General features: G+C 39.2%; 1 protein-coding gene across 1 annotated transcript in view; it reads right to left on the bottom strand.

The window, feature by feature from the left end:
- Positions 1-4,719: 4,719 nt before the first annotated feature.
- The window catches only part of gch1 (GTP cyclohydrolase 1), a 54,269-nt gene continuing 37,390 nt past the window's right edge, over positions 4,720-21,598 (bottom strand). Inside the window, exons 3-6 of the mRNA XM_034193166.1 lie at positions 19,587-19,642; positions 7,244-7,275; positions 7,038-7,122; positions 4,720-5,212 (exon numbers count right to left, since the gene is read on the bottom strand). Of these exons, the coding sequence (XP_034049057.1) occupies positions 5,086-5,212; positions 7,038-7,122; positions 7,244-7,275; positions 19,587-19,642 (300 nt within the window). The 3' untranslated portion in view covers positions 4,720-5,085. The remainder of the gene's footprint in view (positions 5,213-7,037; positions 7,123-7,243; positions 7,276-19,586; positions 19,643-21,598) is intronic.

Below are 21,598 nucleotides of genomic sequence, written 5' to 3'. Positions count from 1 at the left end.
TTACAATGTTGAAGCACATCATCGCACAGCAGTGGTTTGTGTGACAGTTCAGCAAAAAGGTCAGTTCTTAAGGTGGCTAATCATTTTGACCCTGGTAGTTTTTAGTTTTTGTGAAATAATTCCATTTCTGTATGTAAAGTAAAATAATGTAAGCATCCAAAATAAAACTAGGATGTTTAGAATTAATAACTATGAACTGGTCTTTTTTGAATAAATACATTTATTAGGTTTTTTCCAAAACAACATAGTAAGATACAAAAATACTAAGATTTAACCTAAAAACTATACCAGTGAAAAATAATGAAAAAGAAAAGAGTAACTAAAACTTTAGAAGACTGCCCCTCCCTGAGCCTGGTTCTGCTGGAGGTTTCTTCCTGTTAAAAGGGCGTTTTTCCTTCCCACTGTAGCCAAGTGCTTGCTCACATGGGGTCGTTTTGACCGTTGGGGTTTTACATAATTATTGTATGGCCTTGCCTTACAATATAAAGCGCCTTGGGGCAACTGTTTGTTGTGATTGGCGCTATATAAAAAAATTGATTGATTGATTGAAAAAGGCGTACAGTTCAAAACAACTAAAAATGCCGCTACATCTCTCATACTCTAAATTAAAACACAGATCTTCACGGCAGAAGTAGGTGGTTCATTCTTGAGTCCAATTACTGCCCACGCTTTCCTTCAAATTGAATAGGATGGTCCAGGAATGGCTGCCAAGTCTTAGAAATTTTAAGATTTTCATCATGTCCTATAGAATCCAGAGTTCAGTGCATCCAGTACAGGGAGACTGAGTACATAACGATGGACTGTAGCCAACAGCACCACCTCTGGCTCTGAGTGTTCACACCAAAGTCATACAATTTGACATGTCCAGAAGAGGTGAGCTAAGGAACTACTCGCAGACTGCATCGATCACACAAAGGGGAGATGGTGAGTTCGATTTTTATGTATCTTTTGAGTAATGAAGTGTGTGGATGATCTTAAACTGGATTAACTGACATTTGGCATTAATGGAACAGTACTAGATTCTACTGAGACTCTCCTCCCAAAGAGTATAGTCAGTCTAGAGCCCCAGATAGTCTTCACAAGTTGTCTTGAGTTGTGTGATGATGAACTTTAAAAAAAAAAAAAAATCTGGGATCAAATGTTTTGAATCAGTAGGACCCAGCAAAAGTTTATAAAAGCCTAATTTTCTCAGCAAGAGACTCAAAACTAGGCACATTTTGGAGGACATAGTTCCTCGTTTGTAGGTATCCGTAAGTGTGTTGATGGAAGAACTTGTCTTTTAATTGGGTGAATGAGGCCAAATTGTTGATCATTATACAGGGTCTTTTAAAATTATTAAACCTTTTAACCTCCAACTGTGAAAAGTTGCATCTGAAGGTGAAGGATGTGCAGATGTACCGCACACTGGGGGTGTAAATGGAGGTGGCAGGTAACCTGCAGCACTTCTTAAACTGCTGCTGTATTTTCAAAGTTAAAAATGATTCAGTTATTCATCTTTGTTTTTAGGAGCCATCCAGATGTTGAGAAATGGTGGCAGTCAACTTGCATCTTTCTTTTCAACAGTGACCTTCACACCAGTAACCCAGATCCACTCTCCTCTCTGGGCTTTTTAGAAATGAGCTTTGGATATTGTGTGAGGTTTGAAACCAACGGGTAAATGTACGATTATCGAGTCTAATACTTAAAAAAAAAGTTTTGAAAAACACATAGAAATCTTAACACTGAGACCATCGTGACAGCATTTATACGGCCCAACGTAGAAAGCGGGAGTGTGAATGATGACGTCTCCCCCGTTTGGCCTTGAGAGCCAAACATCATGACCGAGGTTGGTAAGACAAATAGACCAGTGAGTAAAATCCCGGTTTGAAGCCCTGACAATGACTTACTTCACATGAACGCTTAAACACAGTCTGTGTGATCACACTGAGATTTATTGAGTTTGATTTAAAAAGTGCTGGAACTGAACACAGTACATAAAGTGACAGTGGTGATGGAGCCGGACAGCTTCTCCACAAGGCCACAAAAACGACATCAGCGTTCCACTGCACACATACACACAGTCGCCACGTCACAAAAGCTCCCAAAATCAGAGGTAGGACACACACACACAGTGCCCATCAGACACACATGCTGCACACATGCGTATTTCATTTTTGCCTTGAATAGAAACACCATTCTTTATATATATATATATATATATATATATAATTTTTTTTTCTGCAGCACAGTGGCGCCTTGTCACGTTGCCCTTCTTTTTTTTGTTTGGGTTTTTTTGTTTTGTTTTTGGGTGAGTTGGCACAAACCAGATCCTTGCAAAGAACAACAATCTTTAAGTTTTGTTGTTCCAAAGGCAGTCTGTTGGAAATATTTCCAAATCGTTTTGCTCCATGCCGTTCTGACAGTATGTGCTGCCCCCCAGCGCTGTGCGAAAGACAATGTTGTTTTTTTCCTCTGTGTAACTGTTCTGCACATAAGCACTGTGCCACGTGCACTGTGTGTCTGGCCCAACATGGTGTGTTTGTATTGTGTCTGACAGGACACTCAGTGCTGGGCATGGCGTTAAACTAGGTGCAGGGCTCGGTAACGGGCCTCTGGTGGTGGTCTGTGGCAGATGAATACATTTTTCTGGATCAGTGGTGCTGCTGTTGCTGGGAGGAACCAGAATCCTGGTCAACAGACGGCACCGTTGGATTAGTTGGTTGTCATAGCAGGTTGACTTAAATTATGTATAATAAAGTGAGAGCAGATGTGTAAGTCCGGAGAGGTGGTCTGTGGGGAGCACAACACCGTTTATGCAAGGGGCGTTGAGGGGGCTGGTTTGGGAGTGATGCAGACAAGTTTGTCGATCCAGTGCACAAATCTTGTGGCCCGTAAACACATTTGCCGAAGATGAACTCAGAACAACTGACAGCGAGGGCCTGCCGAAAACAATAAAATTAAGTTTAACACTTGTTCAGAAAAAAGAAACAAAAAGCCAACCAGTAAATACAAGGTTTACTCAGCTGTCACAGCTAGATATTTTGTTCCCCCCTCATCTGTGACGTGAGGAAGCAGAGGCACCTTTCCCCCAAACTCATGAATCAATGACACTGAAACTGAACCCTGCTGACCCTGAACTCATACTGTTTTATTGATTCTGCAGTTGCTGAAATCTGTTTTTTATTTATTTATTTTCCCCACAGGCATCCACATGCTGGTTTAGTAACAGGATCACTAGCAAAACTGCTTTGGGTATTGAGTCGGGGTAAGATTTGCGCGCGCGCACACACACATATATATATATATATATATAAACAGGAAAAAAATAAGTTATTTTGTATTTGTAGTCAGATCAACAGAAAAAGGGGGGAAAAAAACCCCACTTGCATCTGATGCAGTTTTCTCTGACTGAGTAGATTAATCTTAAACATCCTGAGAGATGTGTGGCAGTTGCTAAAATAAGTAAGTTGTTTAATTGATTAATTTTGTTTTGTTTTTTTTCCGGCAATGGTACAAAACTCAGATTTTCAGGGCTGAGTGGATGAGCTTATATGCCACAAGGGGGCGCCTGGTGCAACACATTCTGTGCATTTTGCCAAAAACTAGCTGATAATTAAAGGAAATTAAAGAAACTGACTGAAGACTGTGGGTGATTTCAGAATTTGCATTGGGAGTGTACTTGTGTCCTCGTGGAGAGACGGGTCAGAGTTCAGTGACATTAGTAACTTTGTGCGAGTCCCACAGATGCTCCAGTGTTGCCACTATGCAGATAATCATCATTATATGAGGCCTGAAGAGATCCTTGTCATTCATTGCTTGTCTTGCTGTGTGAGTGTATACACTTTTGGACTTTTTGCTGTACTTTTTTCCGCTATCTGTTTCACTCTATTGCATGGCCCCATTAGCTTATCGCATTGAACTCTGTGTGCTGCTGCCCTAATAAAGCTTCACAAATGTGACTTGTCTGAACTAGTTTCTATGTAAAGCTGTGTAGTAGTGATGTAACAGCTTCCTGTGTGCAGAATGCACCAACACTCCCTCTGTGTGTGTTGTAATTTGAATTTATCTGATCCTTGTTTATAGGTGGACAGGCCATGTCCCACGCCTGGGCATGTGGTGCATGTGAATCCTGCATCGTGAAACTCATAAATTTATCGAAGAATCGACACTCGGAGGCTAAAGAGTCATCTAACAAACAACGCGGTCAGACTAGAATCAACAAAGTTCTGGCTTTTCACACACAGAGATTCCTTAAAGAGCTGCAACTGATGTTTCTTCTCAATGAGTGGGGGACGTTGATGATCTGGTCCTCAGATGCTGGTGTGTCATCTACTGCCATTAAATCATTTCTAGCACCTTTAACAAGGTAGTTTTGTATCTACATGCCCACTAACGTCAGCAAGCCATTGTAGCAACTGTGCAAGACTCGCCCTCTTGTCATAGGGGTCTTCCTTCATATAGTAAGTTTGAATGCTACCTTGTTGGCTACCTGAATAACAAGAGTAATAAGATGATAGGACTCACGTGAAATTTTATACAATCGCAAATTTTGAAACGACAATTTGTGATATTTTTGGCCGCTGCTTGAGGTCATCAGTATCAGACGGATGGTGTGATTTGGGCGCTGATCCCCTGGTCACAGTGAATTACATTGAAATTAATTAAATGATGCCAAATTGTCCCTAATCATGATTTTAATTAAAGATGAAGCAACTTCAGCCGTAAGTGATCAAACGAGGGGTAAAGTAAATCTGGTCACACAATATTTCCACATTTTTAATCTTTGACTGACTTTAATGAGTGGACCTGAAAGTAAAATCTCTTCCTGGTTTCTGAGGTCACTGATATTTTATCTACAAAAAGGGTTAAAGTCATCTAAAACACACACACACACACCGTCAGTTAACATGACCTTTCACACCGCCACCCAGGGAGAAGTCACCGAGGTCATCTGAAGAGTAAAATGACTTTAAACGAAAACTGAATCAACAGTCACTGATTTTCATCATATTTTAAAAACACATACACACATATGCACATAGTAGCTGGCTAGTGTAGATGAGGTAACCCCAGGCAACAGGAGGAGGAGGAGCAGCTTTGGCCTCCTCAGCTCCGGATCAGTGTGAGAAACTCCTCGCGGGTCTTGGGGTCTTCTCGGAAAACTCCTAACATGGTGCTGGTGACGGTCTTACTGTTCATCTTCTGAACGCCACGCATCACCATGCACATGTGGCTGAGGAAGAGGAGCAGAAGAAGAGATGTGAGGGGAAAGTGTGGTAACGAGGGCAAAAACAACAAAAGGAATAACTCAGTGAAATGATGGCCACTCTGGAACCATCTGCCTCGTGTGAATACACACACACACAGACACAGGCAACTGCTGTGTGATGCACGAGTTTGAACATTTCCCACATCATTTGTCTTTGAGTATTATTCCACACTCCATCCTCCATGATGTGATCTCACAAGTTAGTTAGTTTTGGCTTTTGCATGTATATACAGTATGTGTGTGTGTGTATATATATATATTAGTGTTAATGGCTTCCCTCAATCAGCGAAGTGCGCAACGCATCTGTGCATGCGTGGGTCAAACGGGGCAAAAATTCCAGCTACCAAACTCATACCGCTCCCATTGAATTTTGTATACAGTAGCATTAGCGGACTGTAAAAGTTAAGCCTTACAGAGATTGTTTCAAAGGCTTTAAGCCTTAAGCGATGCATACAGTAATGACAGGTGCGCATTGTGCTTTTCAAATGCTTGAATGCAATTTATAGGCTTGAAAGTTGGCTGAAAACACACAATTGCAAGGCTCTGCCGAGTCCACCCAAAGACAGAAAGAAGAAGAAATGTGGTTGTAAACCTCTGTTCATTCTACACAATTTCCCCACAGAAAAGAAAGATCCAGACGGACGTAAAAGATGGACTAAAATTGCAAGTTTCTTGCACACATTTATTTTGTCAATATCCTGAAACTGTGCCGAATTATAATGTGGCTAATGACGCCGTTTTCGTGCATTGGCTATGACTGTAATGTCGCACCATGAATGATGTGGCGTAATATTGACATGTTCTATAAACGAACTGTATGCATGCACATATCATATGTCTGTCAACTTATCAGGGGGAGGTGATGGTCTAGTGGTTAAGGTGTTGGGCTTGAGACCAAAAGATCCTCGGTTCAAATCCACGCCTGACTGGAAAATCACTAAGGGCCCTTGGCCAAGGTCTTTAATCCCCTATTGCTCCCAGTATGGCAGCACCCTCACATCAGGGTGAATGTGAGGCATAATTGTAAAGCGCTTTGAGCATCTGATGCAGATGTAAAAGCGGTCCATTTACCATTTATCAAAACAAACATGACACCAAAGAGGTTATATGTGAGAGCTTCCTTGTAGTCATTACAAAGCCGGCGGAGTAGCGATTTCTCATCCCTGCTTAGCAAATATTCTGCAGTACACACAGTTTCAGACTCTGGACTTCATCTAATCTAATCATCCGTCAGTCGCCTTCAAGGGGTCATAAATTTGTTTGTCTCCAACTATCAACAAGGACTGGTCATTTTCAACAGCAGCTCTCTCTTCCTCCTTTGTCGGCACCAACGGTAGTTTCTGTAACGATGCAGCATACGCAAGGGCTTCTTTCCATTTCTGTCCACTGCCGTACGTAGTCGTGGTTGTAACAGGTAATCCGCGGAGCTTACAAAAACACTTTAAATCATCAACTTTCCAGTGGTTGAAATGATCCAAATCATAGCACTCCTCACTGCTTTCCGCCGTTATAGCATGTGGATTGTAGCCGAAAATTTAGCGTACCCATAATGTACCACGCAACCCGAGATGTGCACTTCGCTTATTTACAATGTTATGCAGACAGAAAAGAGAGAGCAAAATGAAAATTTCTATTTTTCTATGACCAAAAAATAAATAAATCTGTCCACAAGGAAAATCTGCCCAGTCGTCTTTCTGATGTCTTTGACACAGGCGCAAAGACACACAGGACTGGTGGAGAGAAAAATTACTGATAACATGAATGGCACGTTATGCTGAAGTGAACCTACGTTGCCTCGATGACAACGCCAACCCCGTTTGGCTTCAGGGCCTCTGTAATCGCCACCGCAATCTGTTTAGTCAACCGCTCTTGAACTGAGGACAAACAGACAAAGGTGAAAAGACATAAGACAGAACAAACAGCACTGAGGCCGAGAACTCTGACCAGATATGTTTTTAGGAAGACTACTGAATGACAGGAGAGTACTGCAGGTACCTTGTAGCCGCCGGCTGTAGATTTCAACAATCCTGAAGGAGAGAAAGAAGACACCTCTGTGACACTTCCTCACTGCAAGTTTAAAAACTGTCTTCAAAACAATTGGGGATAGCGTGTGAAGTCTGCAGGGTTTCTTTTTTCTCCCCTCCCTTTTGGTTCCTTTCTGCTTTCCTTGGTTGTTCCGCATCACCACAGCACTAGGATTTGGTATACGGTTTATATTGGATGCTGATAAAACTCCAGTTCTAGATACCTGCTTGCATATTTCTGGTCTTCTAAATAGGTCTTGGACCAGGGACCTCATGTACAAAGGTTGCGTACACGGGTGATTCTTTAACTACCACACCATTGCCTTACAATATAAAGCGCCTTGGGGCAACTGTTTGTTGTGATTTGGCGCTATATACATGTGCTCTGATGTCACTGTTTATCTCCATAGAAACTACCCAAACAATCTTTCATACAAACTGTTTAAAGGGACATTATAGTGTTGTGGTGGAAATTACGGCAATAGTGTGGGACAACTACATTTTGTTTAAAAAAAATCACAACGGTTGTATGACATTGAATACCCCAATTATATTTTGATTATTTTACTGATATTTTATTCAGAGATATTTTAAAGCATTAGAAAAAACGTTTTACCATTCATTTTTATCATCGAAGATCAAAAGTCTGGGTGTGGGACAAGCACAAAACGGCAATATTTGCATATAATGATGCTGAAAAAAGGTGAAAAAGTCATCATAGACTACTAGAACAAATTTCTTAACACTTTCATTGTAAAGATAACTATAAAAGTGTGAAATTTCCCCTTTTTTCTGTTTTTCATACAATATGATCAAAGAACATAAGTGCCCGTAGTCTAAGAATCGCCCACACACAGAAATGTGGTGTATGTCCAGATGTATCAAAAGTGAAATAACTGGATATGTGCAGTGCTCCATGCCAACTTCTTGGCTGGCATATACATGTTTCTAGATGTATTGTTCCTTTGGTGACATTTAGAGGTGATGCTGGGAAACTGGCATGTCATCTGGACCAACTCCCTTTCCTCTCTTCATAGCTATCCTTTATTCATCCTTATTAATCCTTTGCATGTCCTCATTTAGGCCACATCCACAAGGTAACGGGTTTAGGTCTAGCCGTGTAAATTTTTCATCTTATGAATGTTTCATCCACACAGAAATTGAGCTTTCAGTGGTCAAAGATGATACTTTTTGGGGGGAAAAGGGGATCCCGGGCGTGGATAAATCTGAAAATGCCACCTTCACATCTTTGTCTGGACAAACAATACGGTACATTTCTGAAATGATGATGTCATAGCCCCACCTCTCTAACCTCATTCACTCATAATGAATAGCATATTGTTATCTGTGTAATTTTAATATACTTTCTACTTTTTTTTTGTTTTTATAAATCCTTAATGGGCTTTATTTTCATCAAGAGCAGAAAGCTGAGGAGACGAAGGATGGCTGAGGAGAACGCGGGTGTGAATAAATCTGTGATCTGAGTGACGCTTGAAAAGGAAACAAAAGGTTATTTTTCCATGAGGTCAGGGCTGCTGCTCCTAGTAGGGGGTCTAGGGGACCTCCCCCAGAAAATTTTGACATATGACATGCGATTTGGTGTAATCAATAAGCTAATTGAGAGCTATTTCTCAGTCCCATTTTCTTGCTCAGTTTAGTCATGAAAAGCATATTTTCCCATATTGCCAAGATGACAGAACTATAATAAAGTCTATTACATGGATTAGAATACAGTGTTATTACTATTTGATAAAAACACATTCACATTGGACTGACTGTTACTTATCTCTCTACATTTATCCAAACATTTGACTTTCAACAATTTGTGCTTTTATCACAACTGATGCCGTACATGAACAAAAATAATTATATTAATAAAATCTCGGGAGCACTGACTTGGGTTTAAATTTGATTATTTGTTTATATAAATGGGAAACAATAACACAATAAAAAAATTAAAAAAAATCCCTGTTTTAAAAACAAAACAAACAAAAAAAAAAAAAAAAACAGGGATTTTTCCATCCAGTGCTTTTTTTTCTGGGATACAGAACAATTTGTGTCGTGTAAAATAACGTACAAATGTTTTTCACATCAATATTTAACTTTTAGAACATGTTAAATGTGTATATCTTTAATTTTTTCCACTGTAGCGCTTTATGCTGAGCTCCATGTTGCTTTTCGGTTTGAGTTCTTGACTTAGTTTTTGTAATTTGTTTTTGATTGCCACTTTACATGTGTTAGTTCATCTTGTGAGTTTTTCCTTATGTTACACTTTTTACACCTTTGAGTTCCATGGTGGTTTTTACTTTTGTGCACTTGGATTTATATTTTGGTTCTGTCACTTCCTCTGTGGGGTTTTGTGTTCTCAGTTATGTTTTATTTCTACTTACCCCTAGAGGTTGTTTGTGTTGTAGTCTTACACACCTCTCTGCAGCTTCTCTCCCCCTGCCATCCCCTCATTACCCCATCCCCGTAGAGACGGTGCCTGCTCCCAGACCACCAATAACCAGCAAAAATCTATTTAAGCATAAAAATTCAAAAAGAAAAAATAATATAGCACCTTCAACTGCACCACAGACTAAAACAGTTAAATGTGGTCTATTAAACATTAGGTCTCTCTCTTCTAAGTCCCTGTTAGTAAATGATATAATAATTGATCAACATATTGATTTATTCTGCCTTACAGAAACCTGGTTACAGCAGGATGAATGTTAGTTTAAATGAGTCAACACCCCCGAGTCACACTAACTGCCAGAATGCTCGTAGAACGGGCCGAGGCGGAGGATTAGCAGCAATCTTCCATTCCAGCTTATTAATTAATCAAAAACCCAGACAGAGCTTTAATTCATTTGAAAGCTTGACTCTTAGTCTTGTCCATCCAAATTGGAAGTCCCAAAAAACAGTTTTATTTATTATCTATCGTCCACCTGGTCGTTACTGTGAGTTTCTCTGTGAATTTTCAGACCTTTTGTCTAACTTAGTGCTTAGCTCAGATAAGATAATTATAGTGGGCGATTTTAACATCCACACAGATGCTGAGAATGACAGCCTCAACACTGCATTTAATCTATTATTAGACTCAATTGGCTTTGCTCAAAATGTAAATGAGTCACCACTTTTTTTTTTTTTTGTTTTTTTTTTTTTTTTTTTTTTTTTTTTTTTTTTTTTTTTTTTTTTTTTTTTTTTTTTTTTTTTTTTTTTTTTTTTTTTTTTTTTTTTTTTTTTTTTTTTTTTTTCATTTTAGATCTTGTTCTGACTTATGGTATGGAAATTGAAGACTTAACAGTATTCCCTGAAAACTCCCTTCTGTCTGATCATTTCTTAATAAGATTTACATTTACTCTGATGGACTACCCAGCAGTGGGGAATAAGTTTCATTACACTACAAGTCTTTCAGAAAGCACTGTAACTAGGTTTAAGGATATGATTCCTTCTTTATGTTCTCTAATGCCATATACCAACACAGGGCAGAGTAGCTACCTAAACTCTGTAAGTGCGATAGAGTATCTCGTCAATAGTTTTACATCCTCATTGAAGACAACTTTGGATGCTGTAGCTCCTCTGAAAAAGAGAGCTTTAAATCAGAAGTGCCTGACTCCGTGGTATAACTCACAAACTCGCAGCTTAAAGCAGATAACCCGTAAGTTGGAGAGGAAATGGCGTCTCACTAATTTAGAAGATCTTCACTTAGCCTGGAAAAAGTCTGTTGCTCTATAAAAAAGCCCTCCGTAAAGCTAGGACATCTTACTACTCATCACTAATTAAAGGAAATAAGAACAACCCCAGGTTTTTCAGCACTGTAGCCAGGCTGACAAAGAGTCAGAGCTCTATTGAGCCGAGTATTCCTTTAACTTTAACTAATAATGACTTCATGACTTTCTTTGCTAATAAAATTTTAACTATTAGAGAAAAAATTACTCATAACCATCCCAAAGACGTATCGTTATCTTTGGCTGCTTTCAGTGATGCCAGTATTTGGTTAGACTCTTTCTCTCCGATTGTTCTGTCTGAGTTATTTTCATTAGTTACTTCATCCAAACCATCAACATGTCTATTAGACCCCATTCCTACCAGGCTGCTCAAGGAAGGCCTACCATTATTTAATGCTTCGATCTTAAATATGATCAATCTATCTTTATTAGTTGGCTATGTACCACAGGCTTTTAAGGTGGCAGTAATTAAACCATTACTTAAAAAGCCATCACTTGACCCAGCTATCTTAGCTAATTATAGGCCAATCTCCAACCTTTCTTTTCTCTCAAAAATTCTTGAAAGGGTAGTTGTAAAACAGCTAACTGATCATCTGCAGAGGAATGGTCTATTTGAAGAGTTTCAGTCAGGTTTTAGAATTCATCATAGTACAGAAACAGCATTAGTGAAGGTTACAAATGATCTTCTTATGGCCTCAGACAGTGGACTCATCTCTGTGCTTGTTCTGTTAGACCTCAGTGCTGCTTTTGATACTGTTGACCATAAAATTTTATTACAGAGATTAGAGCATGCCATAGGTATTAAAGGCACTGTGCTGCAGTGGTTTGAATCATATTTATCTAATAGATTACAATTTGTTCATGTAAATGGGGAATCTTCTTCACAGACTAAGGTTAATTATGGAGTTCCACAAGGTTCTGTGCTAGGACCAATTTTATTCACTTTATACATGCTTCCCTTAGGCAGTATTATTAGGCGGCATTGCTTAAATTTTCATTGTTACGCAGATGATACCCAGCTTTATCTATCTATGAAGCCAGAGGACACACACCAATTAGCTAAACTGCAGGATTGTCTTACAGACATAAAGACATGGATGACCTCTAATTTCCTGCTTTTAAACTCAGATAAAACTGAAGTTATTGTACTTGGCCCCACAAATCTTAGAAACATGGTGTCTAACCAGATCCTTACTCTGGATGGCATTACCCTGACCTCTAGTAATACTGTGAGAAATCTTGGAGTCATTTTGATCAGGATATGTCATTCAATGCACATATTAAACAAATATGTAGGACTGCTTTTTTGCATTTACGCAATATCTCTAAAATTAGAAAGGTCTTGTCTCAGTGATGCTGAAAAACTAATTCATGCATTTATTTCCTCTAGGGGACTATTGTAATTCATTATCAGGTTGTCCTAAAAGTTCCCTGAAAAGCCTTCAGTTAATTCAAAATGCTGCAGCTAGAGTACTGACAGGGACTAGAAGGAGAGAGCATATCTCACCCATATTGGCCTCTCTTCATTGGCTTCCTGTTAATTCTAGAATAGAATTTAAAATTCTTCTTCTTTCTTATAAAGTTTTGAATAATCAGGTCCCATCTTATCTTAGGACCGCTTCGCTCTGACTGCAGGCTTCCTTGTAGTTCCTAGGGTTTGTAAGAGTAGAATGGGAGGCAGAGCCTTCAGCTTTCAGGCTCCTCTCCTGTGGAACCAGCTCCCAATTCAGATCAGGGAGACAGACACCCTCTCTACTTCTAAGATTAGGCTTAAAACTTTCCTTTTTGCTAAAGCTTATAGTTAGGGCTGGATCAGGTGACCCTGAACCATCCCTTAGTTATGCTGCTATAGACTTAGACTGCTGGGGGGTTCCCATGATGCACTGAGCGTTTCTTTCTCTTTTTGCTCTGTATGCACCACTCTGCATTTAATCATTAGTGATTGATCTCTGCTCCCCTCCACAGCATGTCTTTTTCCTGGTTCTCTTCCTCAGCCCCAACCAGTCCCAGCAGAAGACTGCCCCTCCCTGAGCCTGGTTCTGCTGGAGGTTTCTTCCTGTTAAAAGGGAGTTTTTCCTTCCCACTGTCGCCAAGTGCTTTCTCACAGGGGGTTGTTTTGACCGTTTGGGTTTTTGCATAATTATTGTATGGCCTTGCCTTACAATATAAAGCGCCTTGGGGCAACTGTTTGTTGTGATTTGGTGCTATATAAATAAAATTGATTGATTGATTGTTTAGTCACCTTGTGTTTTTGGTCTTGTGATTCTTCTTAGGTTACATGTTGTTCTACTTCCTTTAGATGTTCTAGCCACCTTTTTGTTGCCACACACCTGTTCATTTCCGTATCAGTTGATTTTGCTTTTAAGCCACACCTTTGTTCCTGATCTTTTGCCAGTTGTTTCACGTTGCTTCATGTTTTTGGTGAGTATTAAGAGATTGCTTGTGCTGCTGTGTTTTTGATTCATTCCTTGTGACTCAGTTTGAACTCTGTTCTGTGTGTTTTTGGACCCTTTTCCCACACCTCACTCTTTGTCAGTGATTGGAGTATATTGGTTTTATTTGGGCTAGCTCCTTGTGATGTTAGTCTAAGAAAAATCTTAGAATTCCTTGAATTCTTAGACATTTCTTAGAATTTTCCCTTGGTAAAATGAAAATTGTCCCCAAAGCACCTTATGCCTTAAGAGAGTACCAAAGTTGCCAAACTGGTAAGAGTAGGGAGGAGGAGTTTTAAGAAGCCTAAGAGTGTCTTAAACAGAGAAGATGGCAGAAAAGACAGAGAGGAAGCAGAGATATTCTCCATATGTATGATGACGGTGAGTCAGTAACACACTACCAGCTTGACCTACTTAATATTTTAAGTTAATTGACTGTTTTTTAAATTGTTTAGGTTCATGTTATCATATACACACTATTAATATTAAAATTATTTTTCTTATTATCAGTATTATTATTATGTTGTTTTATTATTCTATTTTGTCATTTGATTTTTAAATGCAATACAATGGGAATAAGTGTTTTCACTTGTGTCATGCATGTATTTTTTACATATTTACAATTATATTGTGTACTTACAATGAATTTACTAAAACTCATGCATGTACAGTTTTAATATAGAAATAATCAGCATATGAATGACATATGTTCAAACAATTTCAAACTGTGTAACAATTAATTTAATTTTGCTGAGTTTCATTATCATAACAATTTCTTTTCACAGTTCAGATTATATGATCAGGTTGATTTCACTGTCCATTCATAAGTAGGAGCACAGAGTGCTCCTACTTATAATTATATAATATAAACTATAATTCTCATTCTATAGATTTTTTTAGACCTCACTATTTATAAGGATGTCAATAATTCTTTGCAATCAACTATTTATCGTAAACCTCTTAGTAGAAATACTTTATTGAGAGCTGATAGTAATCATCCACCCCATTTAGTTCGGAACATACGAGTGGGTCAGTTCTTGCGAGTTAGAAGAAATTGCAGTTCTACCATGGACTTTGTTAAAAGCAGCCCATCTAGCAACTCTATTTGAACAACGTGGCTATAGTAGAATTAACATTGACAAAGCATGGGACAGAGCTCTAAATACTGATCGTGCCTCTTTACTTAAGAAAAAATCTAAATCCTCTTCAACATCTAAATTGTTTTTTTTCTACCTGCTATACTCCATTTGCGGGAACAATAAAAAACATAATTTATAAAGGCACATTCTGAAGAGTGATCCCACACTTAAAGACATCTGTGCTGAACCGCCCAAATTTATATTTAGGCGTGCCCGAAATATTCGTGACAGACTTGTTCATTCAGATATGATCATTCCCGCCTCAACTGCCTGGCCCTCCAGCTCACCAAAAGGTTTCTTTAGGTGTGGTAATTGTGCACATTGTTCAATTTCTACTAATGCTTCATGTTTCTCTCATCCTCGCACTGGTAAGCAATATCCTATTTCTTCATTTATCAATTGTAATAACACTCATGTAGTATATATTTTAAAATGCCCCTGTGGCTTGGCATATGTTGGCCAAACGAAACGTCAACTTAAATTACGGATAGCTGAACATAAAACGGCAATCCATACTCAGAATTTAACTTATGCCATGGCAAGGCACTACAAACAGGCCGGTCATGGCTCTCCAGCATCTTTAAAATTTTGGGGGATTGAGAGAATTATAGTTCCACCCAGAGGTGGTGACATCATCAAAAAACTCTTAATGTAGAGAAGCATTTTGGATTTATACTTTAGGCACTTTGGAACCTTTTGGTTTGAATGAAGATCTAAAATTTACTTGTTTTCTTTAATTGTTTTTAGTCTGGTTTTAGTCATGTGTGTTTTGGGACAGTGTGTTTCTAATCGAATTGATTACTAATTGAGTGAGTGTTGTGCCTGATGGATGGTCATGCCCTTTTGAAAGCACCTGCTTCTTATTAGTATTTAAGCTGTACCATCTCTGTTTGTGCAGGACTGAGGAAGATGTGACTCTCACATCGAAACGTCAGTCCCTTTGAACAATTTTTTTTCCTTTCAGCACCTTATTAAAGACTTTTTGCACTTATTTCTGTGCTGCACCAGTTATTCTTTTTGCATTTTGTTGTTGTTGTTTTTTGTTATTTCTCATCCCTCTTCCAACAACCAATCACAGCTCTTAGAGGACTGTGCCACACCTTGCAACGGGGTCAACCCTGCTTCATCACAAAGACGCCCCCTCCTTGCTCAGACTTGCTCTCAGACATCTCTTAGGTCTCTCTTTGGCTAGGATTCCAGGAAATTTTAAGCTAAATCAGAAGCTCTTTGAGAGGGCTTTGAGTTGCTTCAGGGAAACGGACCCTGGTTTTTTGCACTTGCTGCCTGCATTTTGGGGTTCCATATGACATTGTCAAAACCTTAACAGAGGATCTTCTTTAAAAAAACAAAAAACACTCCATTTATTCAGTAATTTTCACAATAAGGAGTTAAAGTATTTCTGGACGTGGTCTTCCAAAACAGGCAATAATTATGGAATCACTGGCCTCGGAGGATGTTCATTCAGTTCACAGACATGACACAAAACTAAAGTCATTTCAAATGGCAACTTTCTAAGAAACACTATAAGAAATCAAGAAAAAAAAATTGTGGCAGTCAGTAACGGTTACTTTTTAGACCAAGCAGAAGGAAAAAATATGGACTCACTCAATTCTGAGGAATAAATTATGAAATCACCCTGTAAATTTTCATCCCCAAAACTAACACCTGCATCAAATCAGATCTGCTCATTAGTCTGCATCTAAAAGGAGTGATCACACCTTGGAGAGCTGTTGCACCAAGTGGACTGACATGAATCATGGCTCCAACACGACAGATGTCAATTGAAACAAAGGAGAGGATTATCAAACTTTTAAGAGGGTAAATCATCACGCAATGTTGCAAAAGATGTTGGTTGTTCACAGTCAGCTGTGTCTAAACTCTGGACCAAATACAAACATGGGAAGGTTGTTAAAGGCAAACATACTGGTAGACCAAGGAAGACATCAAAGCGTCAAGACAGAAAACTTAAAGCAATATGTCTCAAAATCGAAAATGCACAACAAATCAAATGAGGAACGAATGGGAGGAAACTGGAGTCAACGTCTGTGACCGAACTGTAAGAAACCACCTAAAGGAAATGGGATTTACATACAGAAAAGGTAAACGAAAGCCATCATTAACACCAAAACAGAAAAAAAACAAGGTTACAATGGGCTAAGGAAAAGCAATCGTGGACTGTGGATGAGTGGATGAAAGTCATATTCAGTGATGAATCTTGAATCTGTATTGGGCAAGGTGATGATGCTGGAACTTTTGTTTGGTGCCGTTCCAGTGAGATAAAGATGACTGCCTGAAGAGAAGATGTAAATTTCCACAGTCATTGATGATATGGGGCTGCATGTCAGGTAAAGGCACTGGGGAGATGGCTGTCATTACATCATCAATAAATGCACAAGTTTACATTGATATTTTGGACACTTTTCTTATCCCATCAATTGAAAGGATGTTTGGGGATGATGTAATCATATTTCAAGATGATAATGCATCTTCCCATAGAGCAAAAACTGTGAAAACAATCCTTGCAAAAAGACACATAGGGTCAATGTCATGGCCTGCAAATAGTCCAGATCTTAATCCAATTGAAAATCTTTGGAAGTTGAAGAAAATGGTCCATGACAAGGCTCCAACCTGCAAAGATGATCTGGCAACAGCAATCAGAGAAAGTTGGAGCCAGATTGATGAAGAGTACTGTTTGTCACTCATTAAGCCCATGCCTCAGAGACTGCAAGCTGTTATAAAAGCCAGAGGTGGTGCAACAAAATACTAGTGATGTGTTGGAGCGTTCTTTTGTTTTTCATGATTCCATAATTTTTTCCTCAGAATTGAGTGATTCCATATTTTTTTTCCTCTGCTTGGTCTAAAAAAGTAACCGTTACTGACTGTCACAATTTTTTCCCTGATTTCTTATAGTGTTAAAGCCAGAAAGTTGCCATTTGAAATTACTTTAGTTTTGTGTTATGTCTGTGATCTGCTTTTTTTTCTACAAAATTAAACTGAATGAACATCCTCTGAGGCCGGTGATTCCATAATTTTTGCCAGGGGTTGTACAAACTACGCTGAAACTGTACGGTCTGACCTGAAAAAGAAGCAATTACATGTGAGAGGGACCTGCAAAAAGTTTTTCAGTTTCAGTTTATTTGCCATTTGCAGTAAAACTACATTGGAAAAAACGTTGCAAGAGCTTAGTGTGCATAAACATACATTTTAAAAACATGGACACAAAGACATAATAAATAATAAATGAATAAATAGATAACACTTGCCACAATAAAAGCAATAAGAGCAATAAGAGATCATAAAAATAGTAAAGTGCTTGTCAGTCAGTGTGCACAGTTCAAAGCCATCACAGTTTGTGGAAAGAAGCTGTTTACATGGCGAGACGTGGTGCATTTAATAGAACGATAGCGTTTCCCAGAAGGAAGAAGCTCAAATATATTCTTAGCAGGATGGGTGGGGTCAGTAATGATCAGTAATGCCCGCGAAAGAAGCCTGCCTTTAAAAATGTCCTCCAGGCCTGGCAGCTCACAGCCTATAACCCTGCGAGCAGAACGCACCACCTCTGTTTAAAACTTTTTTCTTTACATGTAAGATTTCCAAACCACACAGAGATACAGTTTATAAGGAGACTTTTAACAGCACAGTGATAAAAATTTAAAAGAATGTACTTATTTAGAGTAAACTCCTTAAGTTTACGTAGAAAATAGAGCCGCTATCTGGACTTTTTGGCAATAGCTTGAGTGTTAGCATGCCAGCTCAAATCATTAGAAAGGGTCACACCAAGAAATTTCACACTGTCAACCCTCTGTACCTCTGTGTTGTTAATAATAATAGGCAAGTGGAGTCAGGAAATTCATTACGCTTTTTTATAGCTCTGCTGGTATGTATGTTTGGGCGTTGGCAGAGGAATGCACTCAGATGAGCGTGACGCAGCTGGAATGTCCACAATGAAAGAATTAAATGAATGTGTGTGAGATGAACTCATGTTACATCATGTCTCAATGGGACCTTTCTGCACGTGTGCAGTCCAGATGGGACCTTTGGAACTCCAGAACTTGCTTGTTGGATATGGTGGCATCAGGGCTCAATGACTGATCTGGTATCAATGGAGTCCATTTCACTGGGACGCTAATCTTCACCTGTTGGTTGTCTTTTGAGCCGTCTTCTGTTCTGAACACTTATGACGATTCTTTGTTGTGCTTTTGTATTATTGGTTAGCATGGCCAAAGCAGATGGTCTGCTTAAATTTCTTCCAATAATAATAATAATAATAATAATAAAAAGGTTTTTCCTTACCAGCTGTCCCCAATATGCTTACTCTTGGTAAATTTTAAACCTTGCTTATGTGTAGCACCTCAAGATGACTTTTCTGATTTAGCGCCGAATAAATTAAATGAACCAAGTGCCCTTTCCAGTTTCTGTACTTGTGCCCCCCCTACACTTTTATTTTCATTTCCTGCACAGCTGCGACTCGAACAGCAGTTGACATCCCTCCAACAATCGACCCAGTGTTCCTCTGGAACCAGTTGGGTTTCTTTGTGAGCAAAACGACTACGACAAACGCAACCCTGTCATCCTCCAACTAAATGTCACGCAAGTAAAAGTCAAAGCTCCCAAACACAGTCGATCTGAAGAAGTAAAAGCGGTCTTCATATACCATATGTTGTATAATACAATACGGACTCTTTGTTCTTCAAACATAACCTCGTAAATCGCATCACAACATGGTTTTTGTTTTCAGGTTGCCAGCTGATGTTCAGATACTGCCCTCTGGTGAACAGGAGCAAACTCTAACACTTGCCGTCGGTCTGATAAATGTGAATGGAGGAGCTGCTGTGTGGTTCCAGCTGGGGCTGTGTCAGCCATAAGCCTGAAGGTATTGGGGTCAGTGGGATCAGATTCTACAATGATACACACAAACCTTTGCATAATCAGCTTAATCGCAAGTCAGCTCATACTTGTGCGTGCATGTAACACATACATACAAGTACGTGTGTGTGTGTGTTATTATAAAATGTTCTGGTTGCTTCACTCACCTCGCCAGTTTGCTGAGACCCAGGACTCTGTTATCAGGGAGGTAACCAATGTGAACCTGCACACAGAGAAGAAAGGAAGAATTCAACAAAAAATACTTTATGCTCTGATGAAATATCTAACCATAATAAAGGGCCAGAGGTGGAAACCCTGGCTTCAGAGACAAAAAGTCCAACCACATATTACTCTATCTGTGCATCTAAAACAAGTGATTTCACTGATTAGATCGAGCTTCCTGAGCATTTCCACAAATTACCATCAACTGGTTTAGTGGGAGGACGGAACAAATATGTTATCAAGCTTTTAATCACTCAAGCTGGGGTTTTCTACCTCTATAAAAGGGCAAACACTCCCCAAAGATTTTTATTAAAAAACTAATCATTGGGTCATTTTTGTTTTTTTTTTCTTTGTTTTTATCGTGCATTGTATGCAGTATATGAGTCCAAAATTAATTTCCATTTTTGGGATAATAAAGTATATCGTATCATTATCAATCAGCTGCACATAAGTATTTTGAGTTTTCTCAACTAATGCTGTGTTCACATGTTGGCTGTACGGTGCATCTGGAAAGTATTCACAGCGCTGCACTTGACTGACATTTTATGTTACAGCTTTATTACAAAATGGCTGAAATTCATTTTTTGCTCAAAATTCTACACACATAATGGTAAATGGACTGCATTTATATAGCACCTTTCCATCTGCGTCAGAAGCACAAAGCACTTTACAATAATGCCTCACATTCACCCCAGTGTCAGGATGCTGCCATGCAAGGCGCCCACTACACACCGGGAGCAACTTGAGGATTAAGGACCTTGCCCAAGGACCCTTAGCGATTTTCAAGTCTGGGTGGGTTTCGAAAACAGGATCCTCTGGTCTGAAGCTCAACGCTTAAACGCTAGATCATAGCTGTCAAACTGATTCCAGAAAGGGTCGAGAGGGTGCAGGTTTTCTGTGCAACCACCATCTCTGCAAGGTGATTTCATTGTTGAACTCCTCCCATCTGCTCAAAGTGACGTTATTCACAGCTCGTTCCTCTAACCCTCAGTGGTGAAATCTCTTGACCCTTAGTTGGGTAACACAGGCTTTGTTGTTGGTGGAATCTTATTTTGTTGCTTTCCAACAGAATACAGTCATCATGTTTCATATGTTTATGACAATCCAGACCCTCCAGCACTTTATGACGGCAGGATTTCAATGAAGAATTCAATCAACATACGCGTACATATAGAGAAAGATAGATGGATATGTCTACATACAGACAGAGATACATAGACATGTTGGTTGAATTGACTGTTGAAATCCTGGCTTTGCAGGTTTCTGGAGGGAGAGACAAACTACCGGTACTTTTTTTTTTTTTTTTTTTGGTAAAATGCCCCTATTTTGCAACACCGATGGGAGGTGTCTTCAGTGTGTGGGTCTGTGTGATCTCCCACAGATTTTAGGTTTGATGTTATCATTTGTGCTAAACATGGACACAAGTGACAGAAAGCAAACAGATGTGAGTGGACCAAGTCGAATGAGAAAACAGAGGAGACGGAGGCAGCAGCTGGAGAATCAGAGCCGTGCACGGCTGGAGGCTGCAATTCTAACAAACACACACACCACTCAAATGTCAAATGCAATTTGTTCACAAGATGAGAAAAAGGGCAGCAGCAACAGGCTCCAAAGATCTTTTTCTCCATTCTTTCCTTTTTCCTCATATTTGTTCTTCTGCATCAGCATCACAACACACTGACTGTCAAACACGTGTTTCAAAAGAAATGTAAATTGCATGTAAATTCTATAACATTCATACAATTATTAAGGGCCCCTTCACACATAGTACGAATAAGTACAAATCAGGGTGAATCACGGCGAAACAGCTTGTATGAGCGAACCACAAAAACATCCATAAACTATAAACTATAAAAGGTGTCCTATAAAGGTAATTAGGCCGATATCGGACCCCGATCTTCCCCTTCCGACAATCTTAAGGACGCCCCGACAATCATGATGACGCTAAAGATCTTCC

The sequence above is a fragment of the Thalassophryne amazonica genome, chromosome 2 (genome assembly GCF_902500255.1).
Source record: "Thalassophryne amazonica chromosome 2, fThaAma1.1, whole genome shotgun sequence".
Taxonomy (NCBI): Eukaryota; Metazoa; Chordata; class Actinopteri; order Batrachoidiformes; family Batrachoididae; genus Thalassophryne; species Thalassophryne amazonica.
Note: the sequence above shows the minus strand (reverse complement) of the source record. Positions and strands in the feature narration are given on the sequence as shown.